This window comes from Chiloscyllium plagiosum, unplaced genomic scaffold (genome assembly GCF_037043375.1).
Source record: "Chiloscyllium plagiosum isolate Xiang-an unplaced genomic scaffold, Cpla_swu_hap1 HiC_scaffold_26, whole genome shotgun sequence".
NCBI classification, from domain to species: Eukaryota; Metazoa; Chordata; class Chondrichthyes; order Orectolobiformes; family Hemiscylliidae; genus Chiloscyllium; species Chiloscyllium plagiosum.
The window spans coordinates 19,700,536-19,728,487 of record NW_028270164.1 but is presented as its reverse complement, the minus strand read 5'-3'; the positions used below and the strand labels follow the sequence as shown (position 1 = coordinate 19,728,487).

The following is a 27,952-nucleotide window of genomic DNA, read 5'->3' as shown; positions in this document are numbered from 1 at the left end:
CTAATCACATTTCCCTCTGTGGGCATTCGCTACCAAATAATGCACACAACCTGTGTTGGCTTTAAGCTCAAAAGGCATTAATTATATATACCACTTGCACACTGCTGCAGTAGTGGAAGCAGTCACCACAATGTGCTACCTTTCCCATTACGGGACCCACCAACTACATAGAATTATGGATGTCTGTAGGATGGAAAGGGGATACAAAAAAGAAAAAAACAAAACTGGAAAACAAAGACAGTTCTGAGAACTTAGTATAAGCAGACCTGTGGAAGTTCTGGTCGATATAATTGTGTTAAAAAAAAACTAAAAAAAAATGTCCAGTTTGCAGTGAGAGACTTTATTTGATTTTGGTAGATAGTCAAGATTTAACAGATGGTAATAGGACTTCTCCAGTGTGAATAATCCTAATTCTTTAGGCTGTCCAAAGGTGAACATTGGAAAATTCAAAAAACTTGGCTTGTAACTCAAAGAAGTAACAGAGCTCCTAGCAATTGTTTACTAAAATCAGGATATAATAGAATGAGAATTCAAATGCTAAATCATTATAATTGAAAATATTATGCTGGCTTCTTGGAGGGAAGTGAGGAGAACACCTTTTGAGATTGATGCCGTGGCTATGACTAATGGATACATTTTATGCCTTGATTCTTCTTTCTCATAATGACTAATAACTTCAAAGTATCAAGAGGTAGAAGAAATAAAATCTGAAAATGTATTGGAAATGCACAATGTTCGAAGTATATTTAGAAAGACTTTAGTCAGGCATCCAACACCAAGATAGTTCAAGAAAGAAAAATCTGTATATTTAGAATTGTACTTGCATTCTGATTTCAGCATGAGCTGCAATGGTTTCATGCATCCAAAAATACCAGACCTTCGGTATTTTTCTGGAAGGTCTGACGATGGGCAGGAATACAAATCTGGGGTGTTTGCTTGGTTATTGGTTGACCCAAGGATAGCCATGCAGTAGACTGGGAGGAAAAAAACTTGGTAACAATTCCATGCCGGGAACTACATTCTGTCTACCTGATGTATCATCTTGCCAATGATGAACAAGTCATTATAAAAAATCTCCTTTTATAATCATTGGAGAAGGGAAGGAGCCATTAATGTTCAGTGTAGGCCCCAGAAGAAAGATAATTCCCTACACAATGGGTTTTGTTTTGAATTTGTGTCTCATGTCATGAATGAGGGGCATGTCGGTACATATTTTCTACCTGAACTTTCGGAAAGACTTTAGTAAGGCATCCAACACCAAGATATAACAAGATTTTTTTCTTGAACTAAGAGCAAATGTTACAAGCATTGAACTAGGAATTAGCGCCAAACTTGCAGCCAAAATAATATGGTTCAGCTAGGGATCCCATGATGAATGGTATCTTACTGTTGCTAACTGTATTAAGGGTTAATGTGGCACATAATATCTTTGGGGGAGGGTGATATGCATTACTTATTTGTTGTGACAGTCTTGTGGAAAGCTGCTGAATTTTTAGGCCAATTGCAGCATAAGCAGTTTTTATCAAAAACTAATCCATCAGCACAGCGCTCATGGGTGGTTAGTTGATCACAGCGGTAGAATCTGGTAGAATCATTTGGGTCAACGTAGACTCCAGCTGTTTTATTGAGGCACCATGGCCCATTTATACGTATCTCTGTGTTGTCATTGTTCTTGTTAATTTTACTGCTGGAAGATGAATGTTGTATTTTACAGCCTGGAAGAAAGATACAATATTTCTATTTACTAAGATTCAATAAAATAATTATTTTCTATGACATGCAATCATGTGACCAAGCACTGGGTAAAAAATGGTACAGTAATGATAGTGAATCCCCAGTTGACCAGAGTAGTGTCTCACTTTTCTTAAATGTTACCAGTAAATGTTTCTTTTGTGTTTTGCTTTACAATACTGCACTGAGTCTACAACTGATTGGAAGTCTTCCTTGAATACAAAGGCTGTATTAGGATTTCTGAAATTCAGCCCAATTTTTACTGCTTTAAGTGCCATTGTAATAATTTTCTGTTACAGTGAGGAGTTTCTGGCAAATTAGAGGTAGAAATTTATACTTCGTGTTGTTTTGAAGTGTGGAATTGAAATAAAGGACAGAAATATAGTAAAATGTTCTATATGAGGTGCATGTTTTCCTTTGTGGACATCTTGAATGAAGCCCAGAGCTCTCTGGTATGTAAAGATGATAGATACTTTTTACGTTGTTAACCATTTAAATCATTTTATGTTAACCAAACCATCATGATGGCTTTAACCATTTCGTTAGCAACTTAGTCATTTAGTTAGCAATATCTTGAATCAGTAGAATTGAATTTTGCAATATCAATAGGATGACTGCATGCAATAACATATTTGTGAAATGCTATTATTTATCAATTATATTATTAAGTACTTTACCTGAATTTATTTTAAGTAATTTGTTCAATTTGGTTGTTAGAGGAAGTACTCCCTGTTGGCAATGATCATGGAAATCGTCGAGATCTATTGTCCACACAAAGGCACCTCCATATTTATTCTTCTTCAGCCACTGAGCCTATAATAATGAAGTAGCAATAAAAAATATAGCTATTTCACTTCTTCCTGTTTGTGTAGGAATTGTATATTCTCCTGCATTCACAAACTTTACTTTTTTTTGAGGCAAAATGGATAAATATTGACCCAACCAATTTGCATTACCCTTAATCAGGGTGCAGGTCCTGAGGACGAGAAGCCATGATGGTGATGTTCCATGATGTTGAAGTTTCAAGTTCTGGCACATTAATTATCGTATTGATTTATTACTGTTCCAGCCAGATTTCAGCATTCATAATTTCTGCATATAGGTGATTTAAGTTCAGTTTAGAGGTTAAGTATAATGAGCCCGTTGTGAACCTCTTGCCTTGTACAGCATCTCTAAACATCCTGACTGACATAGGTGTTTTCTATAGATAATTATCAACTTTGGAACAATGCTGCTGTGTTTTCATTGCAAAGTAATTAAACACATTTTGTGAGGATGTTTATTATTCATGAGCTGTTGGCTTAAAGCAATCTTGCTGTTGTATCTCATTAATTTCCTTTAACTACCTGTCTAACCTATTCCTAAATGTTAGTTATATGATCTCTGTTTTAGTGGATGTGAAATTCTTTGAAATGACCTGTCGTTCAGAAGAATGCAAGTTGTTATTTCAAAACTGCAGCTTATGGGCTATATGTCACTTGCAGCCTTTGGTTTGAAATGAATGGTTTTTGGCTTAATAATAGATACATCAATGATCATAAGTTTGTTAGCAATTTGATATGTAATATTTGGCTTCTAAGACTCCCTGGTGTCCCATGTAAGCAAGAAATGTGGATATCCTTGACCTTAGATAAGATTAGTGCAGCAGTGTACACAAATACAGTGTATAGGAGAATATTTCCTTAAATTCAGTTAGAACAATATAGTTGATAATACACAAGTCATACTTTAGTCTGAAAGCTGTCCAGATTATCGTATCCAAGCCATACGTCTTTCTTAACTGCGTATGAAACCATCTGGTCCTTAATAAATTTGGGTGTGGCAGTTTTCAAAAAGTCACAAATCTGTCAATGAGAACAATTGGATATTTTAATATAATGTCTATTAGAAGAAAAATACCCTTTTCTCTGTCTACAAATAAATATCCACAGCTATATCTCTAGACAATGTTTCCATATGTCACATAGGCTGCCACCTCTGCGCTATGGAGCGGTAGTATTGCATTCTCATATTTCATTGCATTCAATCATGTTTACACTTTGTTTTTAAATGGGCATTAAACTAATGATTCTTTACCTTCTCAGGCATCTGTGGTCATCAAATAAAACACGTTTAGGAAGCTGGGTGGCGCAGTGTCTCAGTGGTTTGCACTGCTGCCTTAGCACCAGGGACCTGGGTTCGAGTCCAGCCTCGGGCGACTGCCTGTGTGGAATTTGCACATTCTCCCCATGTCAGCGTGGGTGTCCTCCAGATATTCCAGTTTCCTCCCAGAATCCAAAGATGTGCAGGTTACGTGAGTTGGACATGCTAAATTGCCCATAATGTTCAGTGATGTGTAAGTTATGAGCATTAGATAGGGGTAAACGTAGAGTAATAGGTTCGGGGAATAGTCTGGGTGGGTTACTCTTCGGAGGGTCACTGTGGACTTGTTGGGCCAAGGGCCTGTTTCCACACTGTCGGGATTCTAGAGAATTTTTGTCAGGAATAATTAAATAAAGAAAACGAATTATTTGAGGCTGTGGTATGTATAGATTAGCTGGATGATTTGATTTTGATTTGATTTATTATAGTCACATGTACCCAAATACAGCACAAAGCTTTGTTTTGTGAGCAGTACAGGCAGATTGGAGCAAACATGGACATACAGATCATAGGTGCTTAAAGCGAGGCATACAAGGTTACGGCGGCAGAGGTGGTGGAAGACTGCATTTTGAAAATTTCATTGATTTTTGTGCAACATCCTGAAAGTATGATGGATGCTATATAAGTGAAAATTAATTGACATTTTGAACACAATTGACAACAATATTACATAATGTTAATTATAGTGGGGTGGAATTTGTTTGCAAAATAATGTCTAATTTTGGTGCAAAACATTATGAAATGACAATTACAGCAAATTGAGGAAGAGTGAGACTGTTTTAAATTTCCATTATATGCTGGTTTTGTTTTTGTCAATTCACCATTGTTTTGCAGAAAGACTTCCCTCTCAAAATCACCATGATTTTCAAAAAACTTACATTACTTGCACTGTAAATATTTATTAAACTCATCACAGGAAATTAGGGTTGGTATTTCACAACATAAGGACCCTATTAATGAGATTTGTGCTTTTGCTACTTGGAAAGGATGTAATTGAAACTGCAGCCTCGCACCTTCATAAAGTCTTTGAAATTTAAAATTTATTTTCCTTTCTCTCAATCCATTCATTCTCTTTTCTTCTTTTGTTTCTAATTGATATCCACTTCAACTGTGTGATTGACTCTGACTCTGTTTCTTGAGCCTTAAGTTTCATTGGCTGATGTAATCATCTGCATAGAACTGTCATTCACCCAGGAATCATTTGATACCTCTGCACCTTTAGCACTAACGTCCAGCAGTTTTGCCACAGTGGTTAATTGCAGCTGAAAGTTCACATCAGATGTCCTCCTCCAGCAGAGTCTGATCATATGACTGGGGGCAGACTCATACCGGGAAATATCATGTTTGCATTTATACCGAAAAAGATCATATGGACATTTGTGCAAATTATTAGTGGGTTAGAAATAGATATATTTTATCACCTCATAATAAGCGAGGAAACCAGCCTCTTTCGTGTAGTTGCCAGGGGGTCCTGGACCAATTGCTGCAGAGCCAACACTTGCATTTGAAGACTTGAGTGTGAACGTACGCCCGAAGGTTGGAAATCCAATTATCATTTTGTTTGCTGGTAAACCATTCTGAATCCAATATTTGGCAGCGTAATTCTGCAGCAGAAATAAAGAGATGATTGTATTTTGGAATATCAAGTTTTGTGTACACTCCAGTTCAATGCAGATCATTCCCATAAGGTGACTTTATATTCCTTTGCAAGCCAGAGTGTTTCTAATTACCAAATAGCTGTGTAAATATGGTCAGACCACCAATAATATTATCTACTTCATCAAAATGTTGCAATGTAGATGGGTCAATATCTGTTTAGACTAAAACCACAAACTACCAGACAAATTCTGATGAATGGTCCTTGACCTGTTCATGTTAAGTCAGCTTCTCTCCAATGTTGGCTGATTTTTTTTTTGTTTTTATTTTAGATTTACAGCAGCTACAGTATTTTGCTCTTTGATTAAAGCCAATAGAATGTTGAATTAAATAGGCATGAAATTAATTTAAGTGGGGATCAAACTGTACAGTAACCTGGACAAGCCACACCTTGAATTCTACATACAGTTCTGAAGTATTGAGGAAGACATTAAAAGCTAAAGTTGCACAGAAGAGCTACAAGTCTAATCAGCAATGTTAGGAGTTTTGGACAGAAGCAAAGTAGAAAATGGTAGTAGCAAGTTTAATCTGGAATACTGTTTGAACACTTAAGTAGACCAAGAATATGTGCAATAAATCTAGAAAATGGTGTTGTGGAACTGGGAACTGAAACATTTCTAAGAAAATCCATGTTCCTCCTGCAGAATGTGGCAGGTGAGAGATACTTCACATGTTTCTGCTGACTACATCTGCAGGAAGTGCACCCAACTCCAGCTCCTCGAAAACCGAGTTAGGGAACTGGAACTGGAGCTGGATGAACTACGGATCATTCGGGAGGCTGAGGGGGAAATTGAGAGAATGTACAGTGAAGTGGTCACTCCCCAGACACAGGATAAGGACAGCTGGGTTACAATCAGGGGGAGGAAAGGGAACCGACGGTCAGGGCAGGGATCCCCTGAGGCCGTTCCCCTCAGCAATAAGTATACCGTTTTGGATACTGCTGGTGGGGACAGCCTACCAGGGGAAAGTCATAGTTGCCAGGTCTCTTTCACTGTGCCTGGCATTGTGGCTCAGAAGGGAAGATGGGGGGGGGGGGGGCAAATAGAAAAGCGCGAGTTGTAGGGGGCTCAATAGTTAGACGGATTGACAGAAGGTTTTGTGGTCAGGAACGAACTCCTGGAAGGTATGTTGCCTCCCAGGTGCCAGGCTCCAGGATGTCGCCGATCGGGTTTACAGGATTCTGAAGGGGGAGGGCGAGCAGTCAGAAATCGTGGTACATATTGGCACCAATGATATAGCCAGGAAAGGGATTGAGGATCTCAAAAGTGACTACAGAGAGTTAGGTTGGAAGCTGAAGAGCAGGACGAGTAGAGTAGTGAACTCAGGTTTGCTACCGGTGCCACAAAATAGTGAAATGAGGAATAGTCAGCGAATGCAGCTTAATATATAGCTGCGAGGCTGGTGCAGGAGGGAGGGCTTCAGATACCCAGACCACTGGGATACTTTCTGGGGAAGGTGGGACCTGTACATGAAGGACTGGTTGCACCTGAACTGGAGGGGTACAAATGTCCTGGGTGGGAGATTTGCTCTTGCGATTCGGGAGGGTTTAAACTAGTTTGGTAGGGGGATGGGAATCAGAGCCACATGTCTGAGAGGGGGTCAGTTGCAGACAAGATAGATTCAGTATATCCTGTCACTATCAGGAATGTTTCTCACGTGATGAAACATAGGATCGGTTAAAGTGTGTCTGCTTTAATGCAAGGTGTGTCCGGAATAAGAGTGACGAACATAGAGCATGGATCAATACTTGGGGCTATGATGTTGTGACCATAACGGATATGTAGGTTTCATAGGGACAGAAATGGTTGCTTGATATTCCAGGGTTTAGAACATATAAAAAGAGCAGGGAGGGTGGAAAAAGAGGAGGGGGTGTAGCGTTGCTAATCAGAGAGTGCATCACAGCTACAGAAACTAAGGTTGTTGAGGAAGGTTTGTCTACTGAGTCAGTATGGGTGGAAGTTAGGAACAGCAAGGGAACAGCCACTGCATTGGGGGTTTTCTACAGACCTAATAGCAGTAGAGAGATTGAAAATCGCAGAGGCAGGCAGATTCTGGAAAAATGCAAAAGTAGCAGGGTTGTTGTTATGGGTGATTTCAACTTTCCCAATATCGACTGGAACCTCCAAAGTGCAGATGGTTCAGATGGAGCAGTTTTTGTCAGGTGTGTTCAGGAGGGTTTCCTTACTCAGTATGTAGACAGACCTATGAGGAGAGAGGCAATTTTGGATTTGATGCTCGGCAACGAGCCAGGACAGGTGTCAGATCGCGCGGTGGGAGAGCACAACTGCCTCACGTTTAGCATAGCCTTGGAGAGTGAAAGGAGCAGTTACCGAGAGAAGATATTTAATTAGGGAAAAGGAAATTATGAAGCTATCAGACAGGAGTTGGGAAGTACAGACTGGGAGCAATTGATCTACAAAAAGGGACTACAGACATGTTAAGACTATTTAAGGAGCAGTTGTTGCGAGTGATGCACAAATTTGTTCCTCGGAGACAGGTAAGAAGGGGTAAGATTAAGGAACCTTGGATGACGAGAACAGAGGAACTTCTCATCAAAAGGAAGAAGGCAGCTAATGTAAGGTGGAGGAAGCAAGGATCTAGCACAGTTTTAGATTACAGGCTTGCTAGAAAGGAGCTCAGAAATGGACTGAGGAGAGCCAGGAGGGGGCACAAAAAAGGCTTGGCATGATTGATTAGGGAGAACCCAAAGGCATTTTACTGATATGTGAGGAATAAGAGAATGCTCAGGGAGAAGGTAGGGATAGCGGAGGAGTCTGAGCAGATAGGGGAAGCCCTAAATGAGTTTTTTGCTTTGGTTTTCACCAAGGGAACTTGTTGTAAATGAAAACTTAGAGGAGCTGGGATACCGTCTTGACCAGTTCAAGATTGATGAAGTTGATGTGCTAGAAATTTTGGAAAACATTAGGATTGATAAGTCCCCAGGGCCAGACCAGATTTATCCTAGACTGCTCCAGGAAGTGATAAAGGAGGTTGCTAAGCCAAATGTTGTTCCATTTTTCAAGAAGGGTAATAGGGAAATCTCTGGCAATTACGGACCAGTCAGTCTTATGTCTGTGGTCAGCAAAGTTGTGGAAAGAATTCTGAGGGATACGATATATGACTATTTGGCAAAGCATAGTGTGATTAACGGCAATCAGCATGGCTTTGTGAGGGGCAGGTCATGCCTCACAAATCTTATTGAGTTCTTTGAGGAGGTGTCAAGACAGGTTGACAAAGGTCGAGCACTGGATGTGGTGTATATGGATTTCAGCAAGGCATTTGATAAGGTTCCCCATGGTAGGCTCATTCATAAAGTCAGAAGTATGGGATACAGGGAGATTTGGCTATCTGGATTCAGAATTGGCTGGCGGACAGAAAGCAGAGAGTGGTTGTAGATGGAAAATATTCTGCCTGGAGGACAGTGTTGAGTGGGGTCCCGCAGGGCTCTGTTCTTGGGCCTCTGCTCTTTGTAGATTTTATAAATGACTTGGATGAGGAGGTTGAAGGGTGGGTTAGTAAATTTGCAGATGACACAAGGGTTGGAGGTGTCGTCGATAGTATAGAGGGCTGCTGCAGCGCGACATAGACAGGATGCAGAGCTGGGCTGAGAAATGGCAGATGGATGTGGAGTGATGCATTTTGGAAGGTCGAACTCGAATGCTTAATATAGGATTAAAGACAGGATTCTTGGCAGTGTGGAGGAACAGAGGGATCTGGGTGTGCAAGTGTATAGATCCCTCAAACTTGCCACCCAAATGGATAGGGTTGTTAAGAAAGCATATGGTGTTTTGGCTTTCATTAACAGGGCGATTGAGTTTAAGAGCTGCGAGGTTTTGCTGCAGCTCTACAAGTCCCTGGTGAGACCAGACTTGGAATATTGTGTCCAGTTCTGGTTGCCCTACTATAGGAAAGATACAGAGGCTTTGGAGAGGGTGCAAAGAAGGTTTACCAGGATGCTGTCTGGACTGGAGGGCTTGCCTTATGAAGAAAGATTGAATAGGCTCGGACTTTTCTCTCTGGAGAGAAGGAGGAAGAAAGGAGACCTGATCGAGGTGTACAAAATAATGAGAGGAATAGATTGTGTCAATAGCCAGAGACTTTTCCCCAGGGCAGGATTGACTGGTATGAGAAATCATAGTTTGAAGATATTAGGAGGAAGGTATAAAGGAGACATCAGAGGTAAGTTCTTTACGCAGAGAGTTGTGAATGCATCGCCAGCTGTGGTGGTGGAAGCAGAGTCATTGGAGACATTTAAGTGACTGCTGGACATGCACATGGATAGCAGTGAGTTGAGGGGTGCGTAGGTTAAGTTACTATATTTTACATTAGAATTAAACCTCGGCACAATATAGTGGGCCTAAGAGCCTGTTCTGTGCTGTACTTTTCTATGTTCTATTCCATACTGCAGTGTGGGGTTGGACAGTACATAGGGCTGTTATGAATATATATTCAAATGAGTGAAATGGCCTAGTCATCCATAAATAATTGGTGAATATTTGGTATTTGTATACATACCACATTAGAATTTGCATAAGCACCTTTATCAGCACTGCCACGATATAAAGGACTGATGTGTCCTGTGAACCGGTCCCAAGCTCCATGGAAACCATATGAAACCAAATTGATAAAGTCAACATTTCTGTAGAAGTAAAATTACTTAGTTGTAACTTCAAGAATAAGTAGAATATTAATACATCCACGACTAAACTCTCATCATGATTTACCCTTTGCTGAAACCTCCCCATCTGGTTATACTTTTCAACACCTGTGTTCTTGTTACACTCTAGTGCCAATAAATCGATATTTTTCTGAATTCTGTAAATCCTGTCCCAAAGAAGCTTCTCCACCCTTCAGGCACTCTGCTTGTATTCCTAATGAAGGGCTTTTGCCCGAAACATCGATTTTCCTGCTCATGGATGCTGCCTGAACTGCTGTGCTTTTCCAGCACCACTCTAATCCAGAATCTGGTTTCCAGCATCTGCAATCATTGTTTTTACCTTCTCCAATAATTCCCATATGAATGTAAGGCTCACTAGCCTGTAATTTTGAGATTATCCCTGTTGCCCTTCTTACACAAAGGAAAAAACATTGGCTATTCTCCAGTCCTCTGGGACCTCTCCTGTATTCAAAAGTAAATTAAGAGCTTTGTTTCAGCTGGATTCGTAGAAAATATTCCGGAGGCTAATTATATTTGTACCTGTTGCATTGTATTTGATCAAAATATTACAATTCAGCAGTGATTATGCAAATTGCAGAAGAAATAACTATGCTATTGAAGGAATGTTTTACTTACCGAGCAACTTTTGAAATCTCAAAACCAGCATCAATTTTATCTTTACTGGCTGCTACAGCTGCTGAAATGAGTAGCTTGACACTCTTAGTTCTTTTTGCTTCTTGCTGAAAAGCCTTTTTTATTTCCTGGGTTAGAGAGGGGGCGTGGGAATGGATAGAATATGGATTTTGAACATCAGCATGTTTCTTTTTCATAGAGGCTACAGACTGAATTGAAATAAAGGAACTTACAAGGAGTTTTGTTTTTTTAATTTTGTTGATCACCGAACATAGAAATGCATATGACAGGTATAATTGCCATCTACAGTTGCAGTTTATTGTCAAATACTCCACTTAATTTCCAAGATGGTGTGAAAATTATAATACTTTATTTGACTTTATTAAATAGTCAGTTTTAATTTCAGTAGCATTACCCAACAGGGATACATTTCAACACCAACACTAGGGGATATTTTCCTTTCTATTATTCCTTTCCTCAGGCCTACAATTCCATTGCTCTGAACAAGATCAAATGGAAATTGTTTTTCCCCACCACATGTCTAACAGCAAAGTGGGAAGTCAAACATCTGGTCAGAAACAAATTGAGTTTTGCTGTTCAAGTACTCAGCTTATGCACGGACATGGGTCTTTAACAACACAGTCAGTAAAACATTATTGCAATCAATTTGGACTAGTCTAAAAACTATTGTCATTGTCATACAAGGTGTTATGTCTGTACCATAGGTTTCAGTAGTGGATTTAAAACCCTGCACTTGCAGCTGATGGACTGCAGAAGGACAAGTTTGTTTAAATTTGCCTTCTCCAAGGGATCTGAGGAAAAGTGACGAATAGTCAACTAACTTTGCCAATAAATTTGAAATTCCATGAAATAATAAAAATAACATCTTATGAGGAATAGATGTTGGAGAAGTTTTAGGGGTTGTACTCTTAAAAAGATGAAATCTAAGTGCTCAAGAAGATAATTTGGAAAAGAATCAAGGCTGGTTTACTCACCATAAGCAAAGAAGTGTACCTTTTTTTGTCATCCGCTGGACTTCCTCTTGCTGCTGGATACTTCCAGTCTAAATTCAAACCATCAAAGTTGTGTTTCCTAAGAAAGTCAATTGTTGAGTTTATGAATATTGTACGATTCTTCCTGGCGTTAACCATACTGGTGAATCTGAAATGATAGGGTGAGTTAGTGAAAAGTTTGCAGTTTTTTTTAATAAGTTGAAAACATTTTCAAAACTTAAATTTAATCATCAATTTCTGAAATGAAAGTTGTGTATCAATATGTGACCTTCTGCACCTTTTAAATTTACCTGGACTTTGGATTTCATATACTTTGGAATTTTAAAAATTCTCTGAATGAAAATGTGTTGTAAAATACTAAGGTTTTTATGTACTTAGTGCACATTTACTGGCATTGCGCTTAGAAAGAAGTAGGTTCTAACTATTCAGACAATTCTACATTGATATATTAATTTGGAGGGAATTCCTTGAATGTGATGATTCCGATATGTCATAGAGTCAGGGCGGCACGGTGGCTCAGTGGTTAGCACTGCTGCCTCACAGCACCAGGGTCACAGATTCGATTCCAGCCTCGGGTGACTGTGTGGAGTTTGCACGTTTTCCCTGGATTTCCTCCGGTTTCCTCCCACAGTCCACACATGTGCAGGTCAGGTGAATTAGCCATGCTAAATTGCCCATTGTGTTAGGTGCATTAGTCAGAGGGAAATTGATCTGGGTGGTTACTCTTCGGAGGGTCGGTGTGGACTTGTTGGGCTGAAGGGCCTGTTTCCACACTGTTGGGAATCTAATCTAATCTCAGATATACAGCATGGACACAGACCCTTCGGTCCAACCCGTCCATGCCGACCAGATATCCCAACCCAATCTAGTCCCACCTGTCAGCACCCGGCCCATATCCCTCCAACCCTTCCTATTCATATACCCATCCAAATGCCTTTTAAATGTTGCAATTGTACCAGCCTCCACCACATTCTCTGGCAGCTCATTCCATACTCTTAACGCTCTGTGTGAAAAAGTTGCCCCATAGGTTTCTTTTATATCTTTCCCCTCTCACCCTTAACCTATGCCCTCCAGTTCTGGACTCCCTGATCCAAGGTAAAAGACTTTGTTTATTTACTCTATCCATGCCCCTCATGATTTTATAAACCTCTATAAGGTCACCTCTCAACCTCCGACAGTCCAGGGAAAACAGGCCCAGCCTGTTCAGCCTCTCCCTGTAGCTCAAATCCTCCAACCCTGGCAACATCCTTGTAAATCTTTTCTAAACCCTTTCAAGTTTCACAACATGTTTCCGAAATGAAGGAGACGAGAATTGCACACAATATTCCAACAGTGGCCTAACCAATGTTCTGTACAGCCTCAACATGACCTCCCAACTCCTGTACTCAATACTCAGACCAATAAAAGAAAGCATACCAAATGCCGCCTTCACTATCCTATCTACCTGCGACTCCACTTTCAAGCCCAGTCATTAAGATTTCAAACTCTGGTGTCCGCTCCTTTTAAGTTTCCAACACAGGATACATAAAAGGAGTTACCAAATCAGTCTTGGCTGAAAACAAAACCACAAACTGTCCCATAAGGTCAGGTCATTGCTGATCTTCCTTGTCATCGTGTAATGCGCTGGTTAACCTTTGATCAGAAGAGAATGCTTGCCTGCACCAGTGCTAATGATTACCTTTGTGTACCAAAGTTCCAACCTCCAACACCCAGGAGTGTCTTCAGTTGTGGTCTCCTGTTAGGAAGAATAAATGATTATTTTCATGACTTTCCATTAACAAATAATTTTAATACAACGTAGAAAATAACATTTGGTAAGCAAGCAAGGAAGTGGAACCTGGGGAAAATCACCCTCACGGAGGGAAGCATTTGGATTTTGTCTTGGATAAATGTTTTATTTATCCTGAAGAAGGGCTTATGCCCGAAACGTCGATTCTCCTATTCCTTGGATGCTGCCTGACCTGCTGCGCTTTTCCAGCAACACATTTTCAGCTCTGATCTCCAGCTTCTGCAGCTCTCACTTTCTCCTCCTAAATGTTTTATTACCTTTGTTGTGTGAGGGAGATGTTGTTATTCTGAGACTGTTCTTCCTGGTAAGTTACTATGTCTGGATTTGACATTGAGAGTAAACCATAGTGACATAGGGCTGCTCTCTTATTAGAGAGTGGCAACTTTGTGGTGAGCATAACTTGAGGATCGTTGCAACTTCAGTGAGGGGAGAGTTTGAGAAGGAGTGTCCAATGTGGGAATTGAATGCTTTTGGTATTGACCTGCATCACAGCCCAACTGTCCAACCAATTGAGCTAACCAACCCCCTATAATGATCAGACTAATGGCATATACAATTATTATAGAGTAAATCAGGCAGCCATTTCCAGAGACTGCACATGCTCAGTTAAAAATGGAGATCAGAGGTTGAGTCATCATGTTTCTCCACAAGCTGCACAAATTTGGTTTGTTGCTAATCAACTTGGTAGTAAAATCCAGGGAAAGGCATGGATTTGCTGTGCTGGTCCATTACTTTCTCACAAAATATGGCATGTGACAGCAAATGATTAGTGTATTCAGGTCTAAGTGAATATCTGTGTGTTTTGTCAAATCATAGTCATTGAGTTATATAGCACGGAAACAGACCCTTTGATCCAACTCATCTGCACTGACCAGACATCCCAAATTAATCTAGTCCTATTTGCCAACATTTGGCCCATGTCCTTGTAAACCTCTCCTATTCATGTACCCATCCAGAAGCTTTTTAAGTGTTGTAATTGTACCAGCCTCCTCCACTTCCTCTGGCAGTTCGCTCCATACATGCACTATCCTCTGGGTGGAAAAAGATCCCCCCTCAGGTCCCTTTTAAACTTTCCATTTTCACCTTAAGCGTGCCCTTTAGTTTTGGACTCCCTACTTTAGAAGGACAAAAAGCATTAGCTAATAACCCTATCCATGTCCCTCATGATTTTATAAAGCTGGATGAGGTTATCCCCTTAGCCTCTGCTCCAGGGAAAATAGCCTAGCTTATTTAGCCTCTCCCTGTAGCTCAAATCCTCAAATCCCTGTAAATCTTTTCTGTAAACACTTTCAAATTTAACAGTATCCTTCCTATAACAGGGAGACCAGAACTGAACACAGTATTCTTAAAGTGATCTCACCAATATCCTGTGTAGCCGCAACATGATGACCCAACTCCGATACTCAGTGCACTGAGTAGTAAAGGCAAGCATACCAAACCTTTTCTTGACCAATCTGTCTACCTATGACTCCACTTTCAAGGATCTATGAACCTGCAACTCAAGATCTTTTTGTTCAGTAACGTTCCCCAGGGTCGTACCATTGAGTGTATATAAGTCCTGCCCTGATTTGCCTTATCAAAATGCAATACTTCACATTTGTCTAAATTAAACTCCATCTGCCACTCCTCAGCCCATTGACCCGTCTGATCAAGCTCATGTTGTAATCAGAGGTAATCTTCCTATGGTCCACTTCACCAATTTTGGTGTCATCTGCAAGCTTACTAACATATCTCCTGTGTTCACATCCAAATCATTTGTATAAATGATGAAAAGCAGTAAAGCCAGCACCAATCCTTGTGGCACAATACTGGTTGCAGGCCTCCAGTCTTAAAAGCAACCCTCCACCACCACTCTCGGTCTGCTACCTTCAAGTCAATTTTGAATCCAATTGACTAGCTTCCCTTGGATTCCATGTGATCTAACCTTGCTAACTAGTCTACCACGTGGAACCTTGTTGGATGCTTTACTGAAGTTCACATAGACAACATCAACTGCTCTGCCTTCAATCTTTTTTGTCACCTTTGCAAAAAACTCAATCAAGTTAGTGAAACAATTTCCCACACACAAAGCCATGTTGACTATCCCTAATCAGTCTTTGCCTTTCCAAATACGTGTAAACCTTGTCCCTCAGAAACCCCTCCAACAACTTACCACTAATATCTGGCTCATTTGGTCTATAATTCCATGGTTTTCCCTCACCACCTTTCTTAAGTTATGGCACCATTTTAGCCATCCTGCATCTCACCCATGGCTGTCAATATAATCTCCGAATTTTCATAGGGTTGGAGTTTCATTCCTTTAGAATTTAACGTATATTTGAGTTTCAAAAATACCTTTTTCTTCCTGTATCCCAAAATGAAATGTACTATGAACCACCATAGACAAATGATAGACAACAGATGAAAACATTTAGGAAAACACGTCAAGTTTCCCCAAGTGGGGAAAAAAAAAAGGAACCCACACAATCTTTCACTTGTGTCATGCTTCTAAACAAAGAAAACATCTTAAGACTTTTCACTGAGGAATATTAGATTTCTAGACCTTGTGAACAAGTTAGGACAGATAGCCCAAAGCGGATTAAATTTGATTTATATGAATGCTTAGAAAAATTGAAAGGTTTAGGCTATGTGTACAGGTAAAGGAACTGCCATCAACATTTAAGGCAACATCAGTGAGGAATGCACAGGAAGGAAGAATCAAAGGACTATATGGACATCAGATTACAAATAGTTGGTGATTTTTCTTTTCTAGTCCAGTTGAATAAGCTAGATTTTATTTATTAAATGTATTTTAAAATTTTAGGTTTGCATAGCAACATTCAAAATCGAGATATTACCAAGGTGCTTTCCAGCCAATGTTGTAATGAACGGAAGTATAGGAGTCAATTGATGCACAATAAATTGCCACAAATGACCAGATAATTTATTTGGTTAGCTGAGAGATGACTGTGAGTGCATATAGCAGAACTTTTGAAAAATGTCATGAGATTTTAAGAGCACCTCAGGAATTTGTATGCACAAGTTATATTAAAAGCCATAGGGATATACAGCATAGCAAGAGACCCTTCAGTCCAATAATTCCAGGCCGATCATGTACCCAAACCAAAGTGGTCCCACTTGCCTCCATTTGGCCCAGATTCCTCCAAACTTTTCCTACTCATACTTAACCAAATGTCTTTTAAATGTTGTAACTGTACCTACATCCATCACCTCCTCTGACCGTTCTTCCACAGACAAACCACTCTGTGTGAACAAAAACAAAAATTGCCCCATTGTAGGGAAAAGACTCTTGCTACTTAGCTTCTCTATCCCCCTCATGATTTTATAAACCGCTATAAGATTACCCCTTAACCTTCTGTGCTCCAGTCTAGTCTATCCAGCCTGTATTTATAACTCAAACTCTCTATTCTAGGAAACATCCTCGTAAATCCTTTCTGAACTCTCTCCTATTTAGTAATATCCTTTTTATAGCAGGGTGACCGGAACTGTTCACAGTTTGCAGGCCTCACTAATGTCTTGTTTCACCTCAACATGCCCTCCCCAAGTTTTATATTCAAAAGTTTGAGAAATGAAGGCAAGCATGCTAAATGCCTCTTGACCACCCTGTCTACCTGTATTGCAAGTTTCAAAGAATTATGTACCTGAACCCTTAGGTCTCTCTGTTCTACAGCACCACCCAGGACCCTACCATTAATTGTATATGTCCTGCCCTAGTTTGTTTTAAGAAGATGCAATACCTTGCATTTCTCCACATTAAACTCCATCTGCCAGTCCTCAGCCCATTGAACCAGTTGATCAAGATCTCTTTGTAATCTGAGATGACCTTCTTCACTGTCCACTATAGCACCAACTTTGGTGTCTTGTGCAAACTTATTAAGCATGCCTCCTATATTTCATCCAAATCATTTATATAAACGGCAAACAAAAGTAAACAGGTATTGATCCCCACAGAACACCACTGATCACAAACCTCCAGTCCAAAAAACAACCCATCACCGTCTGTCTCCTACCGTCAAGCCAATTTTGTATCCAATTGGCAAGGTCATCCCTGAATCCCATGTGATCTAACTTTACGAATTAGTCTACCACGTGGAACCTTGTCAAAGGCTTTATGGAAGTCCATGTAAGCAACATCTATCATTCTGCCCTCGTCAATCTTTTCAGTTACTACTTCAAAAAGCTCATTTAGTGCAACATCTATAAGTAGGGGCGGCACGGTGGCTCAGTGTTTAGTGCTGTTGCCACACAGCGCCAGGGACCCGGGTTCGATTCCTGCCTTGGGCAACTGTTTGTGCAAAATTTGCACATTCTCTCAGTGTCTGCATGGGTTTCCTCCGGGTGCTCCGGTTTCCTACCACAATCCATTGATGTGCAGGTCAGGTGAATTGGCCTTGCTAAATTGCCTATAGTGTTAGGTGCATTAGTCAGAGGTAATGCATATAGGGTAGGGGATTGGATCTGGTCAGGTTACTCTTCGGAGGGTTGGTGTGGACTTGTTGGGCTGAAGGACCTGTTTCCATACTGTAGGGAATCTAATCCAAGTAATGAAGTGGGCCCAGTATTGAGGATCTTATGGCACAGTGGTCATGCCCCCACTTCTCAACCAGGAGACCCGAGTTCAATTCCACCTGCTGCAATGGTGTGTAACTGCGTCTTTGTACAGGTTGATTAGAAAATATCCAGAACATTTTGCATGGGCACTCTATCACCTTCAGTGTAAATGTTAATATTACAATTCATTCCTAAGGAGCCATTTAGGTCCTGCATTGGGTTTTTGCAAATGGATACTTTTTTTTGCAGTATAATTGACCAAATGAATATGCAGTCCTACTTTGTTAGAATTCTTATTGTCCTGGCATCAGACAAATCACACAATGTTTCTTCCCTTTTTAATGTCAATGTATTCTGTTTCATTTAGTACCTTATGTCATCTAGCAAGATCCTGGTCCTTGATGAATGTTTAAACACTTTTTTTTAATGATTTACAGGACATGGCTGTGATCCTGTTCTATGTGCCACCAGTATGAGTTTGAAAAATTGATGCGACAGCCTTAGTTATTTTTTCAAAGGATGTTCAGATCCATTACATCAAAAGAAGGGTCATAGGGCTGAGGTCAGAGCCACATATTTCTGAGGAAAACTGAATGTGCTCAGACTCTTGAGAAACAATTGAGGTGGTCTAATACAAAACTTTAAAATTCTGAAAGTATTCGTTAGGGTAAATAATGATGAGACAATTCTGCTTGCGTAAGGGATATAATGTAAGGGCCAAACATAAGATAATGATCAATAAATTTGATAGAGAATTCAGAAGAAATTTCTTTATCCAGGGAATGACTAGAATTTGGAGTGAACTTCTATAAAGAGAAGCTGAGATAAATAGCATTGTCTTTAAACAGAAGCTTGATATGTTAATGAAGGAGAAGAGCTGACAACACTTTTTAGCTGTTAAGAGGCTCATTGGGAGCATTGAAGTCAACATGGATCAGTTATGTGGAATGGTCTGTTTGTGCTGCAGACAGTGGGTGGAATCTTGTTGGGGCCTGAGTGACATGGGCTATGGCGAGATTTGCAGCTGAATCTGGGTTGGGAAATCTATTATTCTGAACTTTTTAATTTCTTAATTTTTCTAATTTATTCCTACGATTTATAATGCTGGACATTTTATTTCTTTACATTTCTAATTTTTTCCCCTTAGAATTTGTTCTTAAGAATGCGTACCTTGGCACCTTTATAACTAAGATGGTGCCGTAATGTGGCGACTTGTAAATTTTTAGGTGTACTCATGTGAATACATATGACAATAAAGCTAATTCAGAATCGCCCAGGACATCCAAGAAGGCTCATCTGGACGTTAGGAGCATTTCACTCCTCCTTTTATCTCTTTAAGTTTCTTGCTGGACTATGGCAAGTTGCTAATTAAAGGGAGTATTGCTTGTTAAGTACCTTACTAATGACCCATTCACCACCATAATATTTAGCTTTGTCTTTTACTAAACATGCTAAACATTGAGAAACGGGAGTCAGAGTAGGTATCTGGTGAGTTTAATTTACCCCTTGCTCTGAAGGAGCTCCACTTTACACACAGGACACCAACGTCTCCAGGCACAGTCCTCACATTCACAGACATTGACATCTGACCCTTATGGCACATCTCTGATTCATTTACAAATTCATTTCTGTACTTCAATGCTATGCTCAGGCTCCATTAGCCACCATCAGTGTAATGTGAGGAGAGTGCAGGCTAAGGGAAACAGACACAGTTCATGGACTAGACCAGGTTGCAAAACCAGGCTTTTCATTCAATGCTGTGGTGACCACGTACCTGAACCTATTCGGGTGCTCATAACTTCCCTGCTTTGCCTTGCCGTTTTGTGTTTTGCCCCCTCCACTAGAGATACATGGCTTGTGTCACTTCTGCCTTGCCTTGCTGTTTAGTGCAGGGACAAAGGCATGAAATTTATCATGGTTGTCAGCAGAGCACAGTCCAGTCAGGGAGGATAGGCATTGGTCAGCATCTCCTGACATGAGAAGTCCAGGTAGCCTCCGAAACTAGTTCATGAGCTTGGGCACACAGTCAGCCACTTGGGGCCAATGAGGTCTGGATGGTCTTTGCATAAGGAATGAGGAGCCAAATGTCAGGAACTCACCATCCACCTTAACTGTTTCTGCCCCACTGGGGGCTGTTTTCATCCTGGAATGCGACAGAGGTAAGTATTAAGGGAGTGGAAAGTTGATGGCATAGCTGCTATATTTAGACCAGTTGGGGAGGTGTGCTGAACAAGTGAGTAGGGAGCACAGTGGGCATGCAAGGATAGTGGTGTCGAGGATTGGAGTTGGAATCCGAGAGTGGGAGAATAATGAGAGTGGTAGAAAATCGGCCTTCATCACGTGTACAGCAGCAGAGATCGTGTGAGTGTGAGAGATTAGAGAGAGGATGGGGGATCTTATACCAGTGGACTGGAGAAGGACATTGATCTTTTCTTAATGCTGTGCTTTCCTCCAGGGAGCTGAGACTACTCTAACCAGAGAGCTAACCTCAGACTAGGTTGGCGAGGTTTGGTGTCATGACCTTCACTACCTGCCCTGAGGACGATCAAGTCCCTCCTCTGTACCATCTCATCCAGGAGAATCCCAAAGTCCCTACCGACAAAACAGGGCTCTGATCTCCCCTGTCTGCCATCTCCTGGGCAACTATTAAGAACTGCACAGAGCAGCTCCAGACTGACCATGCTTGTCTGTGTGCATAATGGGCTTTTAAAGATGATGTGGGTGCAGAGGATGCCAGTTAGTTCTTTTTAGTAGTGTGTTGTTTCTGAATGGTGTGTACTAAGATGGGGCTGAAGTGGGATGCAATAATGCCATCGAGATGGAGTCGGTAGCAAATGAGGTAAGTTTGGTAAGATAGTCATAGAGTCCTACAATACGGAGACAGGCCCTTTAGCACAAACTGGTCCAAGCTGACCAAAATGTCCATCAACAGTAACTCCATTTCCCTGCACTTGACCCATATCCTTCTAAACCTTTCTGATGCATCTATTTGTCCAAATGCCTTTTAAATGTTGTTAATGTTCCCGCCTCAACCACTACCGCTGGTATCTTATTGCATATGTTCACTGCCCTCTGTGTAAAATATGTTGCCCCTCAGGTTCCCTTTTGTTCTTTCCCCTCCAACTTTAAACTGATGCCCTCTAGTCCTTGATTCCCCAACTCTAGGAAAAGGACTGAGTACATTCAGCCTATCGTTGCCTCTCATGATCTTATCCACTTCTATAAGGTCCCCCCTTCAGTCTCCTACACTCTAAAGAAAAAAGTTCTAACTTGCCCAACCTCTCCCTATAATGCAGACTGTTGAGTGCTGGCAACATCCTTGTACATTTTTTCTGCGTTCTTTCCAGTTTAATAACATCATTCCTATAGCAAGGTGACCAAAACTGAACACTATAAATAAGATCTAGTGAGAACACTTGCTAAGCTCTTCAAGAACTTGATGTAACTTGCATTTAGCCAAAAATAGGCAAGATTAGCCCTATATATACTATACTGTCTACTCTTAATTATCTAGTACTTTTGATTTAGTGACATATTAAGAGGCACTTCACAAAAGTAAAAACAAATAATCGAGCAATGCTTGCAGTATTATGGAGAATGATCGAAAACATATAAGAGGGAGGTTTGCAGGTGGCCTAGAAGGTAAAAGAAAAATTGAAAGGGAGACAAATTTAGAAAGGAAATTCCAGAGAATGGATGGATGGCTGAAGAGTCCTGTCCCTCAGTGTCAAGATGCTTCATAGGAATACAACCAAACATAGTACAACAAAAAATAGATATCAAATCAATTGACCAAAATTTTGCTCAAAGAGGTAGGTTTTAAAGGAATAAAGTAAGTACAGAGCCAAAGTGAGAGAATTCCAAAATTGGCCTCGAGACAACTGAAGGTAGAGCAATTAAAGTTAAGGATGTACAAGAAGCGAGAACGAGAGCAGTATAAGTAGCTCTGAGGATTTGGGGCTATATGAGACGAGAGAAATTTGGAAGAATGAGGTCAGAGTGATTTGAAAGACGGATAAAAATTTTTAAATCAAGACACTGCTCGACTGCAAACCCGTGTAGGTCATGACCGGGAAGGGGACTTGGCTGCAAATTATGACAAGGTGAAAAGAGCTCTGGACGGCCTCCTGTTTACAGGAGTAGTATACTCCTATAAGGACCAGCCAGGACCAGCTATACCTGGAAATACAAAGGCATGGACGGAGGTTCCAGCACCTGAGGCAGTAGTGACATTTGGTGATGTTACGGAGATGGTACTGGAGTGTGATAATGATGGTAGGAATATGAGGTTGGAAGCTCATCTTGGGATCAGGTATGAAACTAAGTTTGCAAACGGTCTGGTTTAATCTGTCGTTCCCAAGGAACAACCTGGAGTGGGGCAATGCATTGCGGTGGGCAGTCGTCGGTGAAATGATATTTGAAAAGCAGGATTTTCTGATTGGGAAGGGTGTAGGGAGGGAGGGAATAGGAGCAGGGTGGAGAAGGGAGTGGTGACATATGAGGCCTGAAGATTGGTGGGTAAGTTAGATATCAAGGAAGGGATGGAGACAGGAATGGGGCAAATCAGGAAGAAAATGAAATCTGGGGTTGAGCCAACAGGGGAATTGAATGGCTGTGAGGAACCAGAATTTCTGTTAAGGACCAGGAATGGCACAAACAGTGTGGTGAGTGGGCCACTATCAGCAGATGGACAGCCAGTAAGTGAGTGTCTGAAAGTCATGCAACTTCTCTGGGCAAACATAAAAAAAATTATTTCATTGAATGGAACTGAAGGGACAGAGACTGAGACTTAAACTGGAAGATCCAAGGTAAATAAAGAGAATGTTAATTGATGGCTATTAGAAGCTTCACCAGAAATGACTATTATGGTAGAGTCCACAAAATTATTTAAAAGAATGTGATAAGTAATTGCAAAGGAATAATGTGGATGGATCTATGGGAGTGGCAGTACAGGATAGAGCACAGTGCTAGCACAGACAGTGGGGTCTAAATGGTATGATGTCTATCCGTCCCAGAAAACTCTCCTTCATTGAGTCTGAGGCCAGGAACTACCTTATAGATGTTGGAGCTGAGCTGAGGTCAGGATGGTGTACCCTGTGGGAAGATCCCATACTGTGATCCACCGCCAATGGTAAGAACTGTAAGAGTGTGATACTGCAGCACCATCCCCCCTTTGGGTCTGAGTTAGAAAATTTAAAATTTTCAAAAATGGTGATCTAAAATCTAAAATCCCGGGTTACGATCCCATCATCCACCAACACTTCGGTAATCAACATAAAATAACTCAGACACTATCCGAAAAAGAGCAAGCGGTTCTGTTGATCGATCCCTGGACCCAAACATTGATTCTTGTTTCTCCCTCCACAGACACACCAGATTTCAGATTTCCAGCATCTGCAGTTCTGGGTTTTACATCATGGGAGGAGCTTCTACTGCTTTGGCTAACACTGTTCTTAGAATCACCACCTGACTAAACAGAATATCTAGTTATCTATTTTTCACAGTCAGTGGAGCTTAGCTCAGTTGGCTGGGCAGCTGGTTTGTGATACAGTGTAATACCACATGCACGAGTTTAAATCCTGCACTGACTGGGGTTACCATGAAGAACTCTCCTATTCAACCTCTCCGCTTCCCTGAGGTGCAGTGACCCTCAGGTTAAATGACCACCAGTTGTCTCCCTCTCTAATAAGAGAGCACCCCTATGGTCTTGTAGGACTATGGTAACCTTACTCTTTAGTGGTACTTGCTGTGTGTATTTTGACTGTTGCATTTGCTTTGTTTAAGAAGTGATTCCAAATCTGCAAAGCCATTTGGGATATTCAGTGCACATGACAGGTTCTATAGAAATGCATGTCTTTCCAACAGTATCAAAGGAACTTAATGGCAGTGCAAGGAATGTCAGCACTCACATGTTTTGCCATGACTTGAAGGAACATTGACAAAAATTAATCTAAAGCTAAAAGTGGGTTTTAATGAGGAACATTTAACTTGTTTGAGTAAAGCTACACTCTAAGAAGATGTTTACTGTTCTGTTCTCTGTTACCTGATCTTGGGTGGGATGGCAATTTGAACAATCTCATTGACTTCTTCATCTTCTGGCATGGTTTAAAAAAAATTGTATTTGTTGAGATTTCGATTACCATTCAATATCTCCAAGCTTTTCATAGCCCATGAAATACTATTTGAATGTCATCACTGTCGTAATATAGAACAAAATTCACAGAGGAAATTCTCAGATAGCAATAGAATCAACGTTTAAAAATGTTGCTTGAGGGGCAAATATTGCATTTGAGATATTAATCAGCAGCTCAACTGACAATACAGCAGCACTATTTCAGAAATACTGTTACTGTTGGCTTTGATTACATTTCTGTTCCAAGCCTTGAAGTGAGATTGAATCTGGAAGTTTATGCCTCTGATTCAAGATTGATCCCTTCAGAGAAACACAGAAAGCAGGAGTAAGAGCAGTTCATTCTGTTCATTGTTCTGCTGTTCAATGTGATAATGACTGATCCTGTATCTCAATGTCTAATTTCTGCTTTGTCTCTAAACTCTTTGACATTTTTAGTATCTTGAAATCTACCTATATTCAGTACCTCCAAAGCCTTATGTACTGGAGAATTCCAAAGGCTCATCAGCATGAGTGAAGGAAGTCCTTAATTGGCTGATCCCATATCCCCTGTTGTAGACATTTTTCTATCTCCCTCCCCTGTCCCCCACCTTACAGGGGAGACAGCATTCCTATATCCAGTCTGTTCAGCCCTGCCAGAATTTTATATGTTTCAACAAGATGCTCTCTACGTTTTCTAAATTCATGTGAATACAAGCCTAGGAGAAAGTGAGGACTGCAGATGCTGAAGATCAGGGAGTCCTGATGAAGAGCTTATGCTCGAAGTGTCAACTCTCCTGCTCCTCGGATGCTGCCTGACTGGCTGTGCTTTTCCAGCAACACACATTTTTGACTCTGAATACAAGCCTAATTGACCCAATGTCTCATCATGGCAATCCAGCCATCTCAGACATGAGTCTGCACATTCTATGTGATAAATATATCCTTTATTAGGTCAAGAGATCAAAATGCACGTGATCCTCTAGTTTGGTCTGACCAAGGCCATGTATAGCTACAGGAAGACATCTTTGCAAAAGATTTGAGAACAGGAGCAATGAAAATATTGGTTATAAACTTGTTGGAAAATTTATGTGTAGCCATTATAGGTAGGAATAGTTTGAGGTTTCACTCTAATTTCACTCAACAATGGGGTGGCAAAACACTGCATAGAATCATGTTCAGCTGGCAGCATGTAGGACTTTGGGTTATACCAACATCATGTCTTTAGGTGGCGTAAGATGTTGAGAGGGCATGTTGTGGAGGCAGGACAGATGTTTCTGGAACCATAAGTGGCGAAGACCTTAATCTGACAAATGAACTGTTATGAAATACATGTGTACTCACTGTTGTTTGAGGTTGTTGAATGATGTGTAAAGTTCTGCATCATTCTCTTCCTTTGTAGTAATCTTGTGATTACTATTGATGGTAGCAAATGCATAGATTAGATGAGTGCACAGGCAAGGGGGGATGTTTTCCGGCAGAAACTTGCCAATTCCTGGTCTGTGCTGGGCCCAGTTAGCAAAGTAGCAAATCAGTTTGAAAGCAATGCCTAAAAGCAGAAAGTGAAATAATTAAACTACCGACTTTATTGGCTTTTTCAGAAAAGAATAGGTGTAAATATGAAGTTTGTTTCCAGATTTACCTTAAACTGATTTATTCATGGATTTCAAATTTAAATTAAATCTTTGGAAAAATAGACCGCAATCAAACGGCAATGGGCAGATGTACCTTTATCTGACAGTAATAATGTGACTTACCCACTTGCAGCTGGGATGATAGGACGAGTCCCACTAAAAAAAAGAAAAGAAGCATGAAGTTTATTTTTAAAAATCCCTAGATTGAAGTTATACTTATCATGACTACCACATGTTTCAAAATGCTCAATTATCGATGAAAAGGCTAAATATTCTGTGGTGGACAATACATTAATGTGGACAGGGGAAGTGTCCCTGAATATACAACACCACCCTCTCTTCATGAAATATTTTTTTCTTATCTTGTGCCCCTTCTTCTTTCAAAAAAATGTGTCTGAGATTGGGCATTCTTTTATTTATGTCCCGCAGGAGTACTTTGAACAACACTCTCATCAGTATTACCAAAGACTTCTCAGTCTGAGGAGTGATTGCTGTGTCCATGAACTCAGCATTTTTGTAATACAACTAATGTGAACTTGTTTTTGTGAGTGAACACCTGGTCATTACAGTGAATAATAGTGATATTATAGACGGATTAGTGGTGCATAACATGTCTTTCTGCTTTTTGCTGCAGGAATTAGTGTTTATTTTCGAACCTAATTGTAAGATTCTGATTTGAAATACAGCTCCTTGGTTCATTCTTGGGATATGCCTTTTGCTGGCAAAACCAACATGTCTTTCCCAGCCTTGGTGACCCTGAAAGGTTGGTGGTGACTCTACAATGACTGTGTGGTATACTGATTTGAAACGTCTGACTGACCTGCTAGGCCACTTCAAAAGGTGATTAAGGGTTAACTCTGCTGGTTGTTAGTCAAAGAGTAAATGGGGGAAGGAAAGCAAGTTTTCTCTCCATTTGGATATCCATGAACCAGTTGGGTTTTAATCATATGGTAGCTTCACAGTTTGAAAAAAACTCATACTGACATTAATTTTCACTGTTCTTTTGGTTTAACTCAAATTCATAAACTTCAAATTGCACACACGCTGTGGATTACTAGTAAAGATATCTAGCTCAGTAACATGACTACTACACTACTAGATTTAGAAATAGTTTTTTTTGATCCATCAAGATTACATGAACTATTCCTATTTCCCCAAAATAAAACTCCTGCCAGTAGCACTGGTAAACTGACTTTGGAATCATAAAAGGTTTGTTCAAAGTTGTAACACTTCACAATAGGATTGACTAGAAACAAGCCAATGAATGAACTATAATATATCTATGCAACTAACTGCTATGTATTTGATAAAGAATGTAGTCATCCCTCTCTGAATGAAACCCAGCTGTTTCCTTCCTGTTCAATCTTGTACTATGTTTTGTGAACACCAGCCAAAAAGAAGCTTGTACTGGATGCCTATACCAAGACAACCAGGGTTGGTGTCATTTAGTCAGTCACTAAGCCATCCATTCAACTGTTCCTGTTTGTTTGCCTGACTTCTTCTCTGCTCCTCCTAATAGAGCAGCTCAAGACAGGAACTGAATGGGGCATTGAAGCATCCTCTCAGTTCACATTCCTGTACATTATCTTTATCAGGCAGAGAATCGATCTAAATTAAATGAAATTTGCAATGCACACTTCCATACCTTTTAAGCACCTTTTAATGTGCTTCCACTACCACGACAACTAATCAGACTTCATAGCAAAATGGCAAGCAAACATCAGAATGCAGTTTGAATAGAGACACAGTTTCCATGTTTCATAGCATATGGGATTCACAGTTTTACTTTAAAAACAAGCTATTGCAAGTAATTTTTTCTCCACAATAAGATAAAGTATGTCGAACACTGTATTGCAAGTGAGCCAAAGTTCAACATTTTAATATTTACTGCTCATTGTGTACAGAAAATCTTTTTCAAGCACATTACTGCAATTATCTCATTCTATATAAAGGAGAAAAATTGAAAATATAGTTTTGATTTTTCTTGCTATTTTATTTAAAATCAAACTTACCAATTAAAACAAGTATTCTCCCCAT

The 27,952-nt window shown here is 40.3% G+C and overlaps 1 protein-coding gene across 1 annotated transcript; it reads right to left on the bottom strand.

Annotated features, from left to right (window-relative positions):
* Positions 1-871: 871 nt before the first annotated feature.
* On the bottom strand, positions 872-27,952 carry LOC122563136 (chitinase-3-like protein 1). The gene is made up of 11 exons (XM_043716593.2): positions 27,928-27,952; positions 26,039-26,071; positions 25,626-25,830; positions 13,511-13,567; positions 11,815-11,980; positions 10,823-10,947; positions 10,045-10,168; positions 5,295-5,477; positions 3,459-3,575; positions 2,409-2,544; positions 872-1,715 (listed from the first exon to the last, which is right to left on the bottom strand). Exons 1-11 carry the CDS (start codon positions 27,950-27,952, stop codon positions 1,450-1,452), a joined length of 1,437 nt encoding a protein of 478 aa, XP_043572528.2. The 3' UTR covers positions 872-1,449.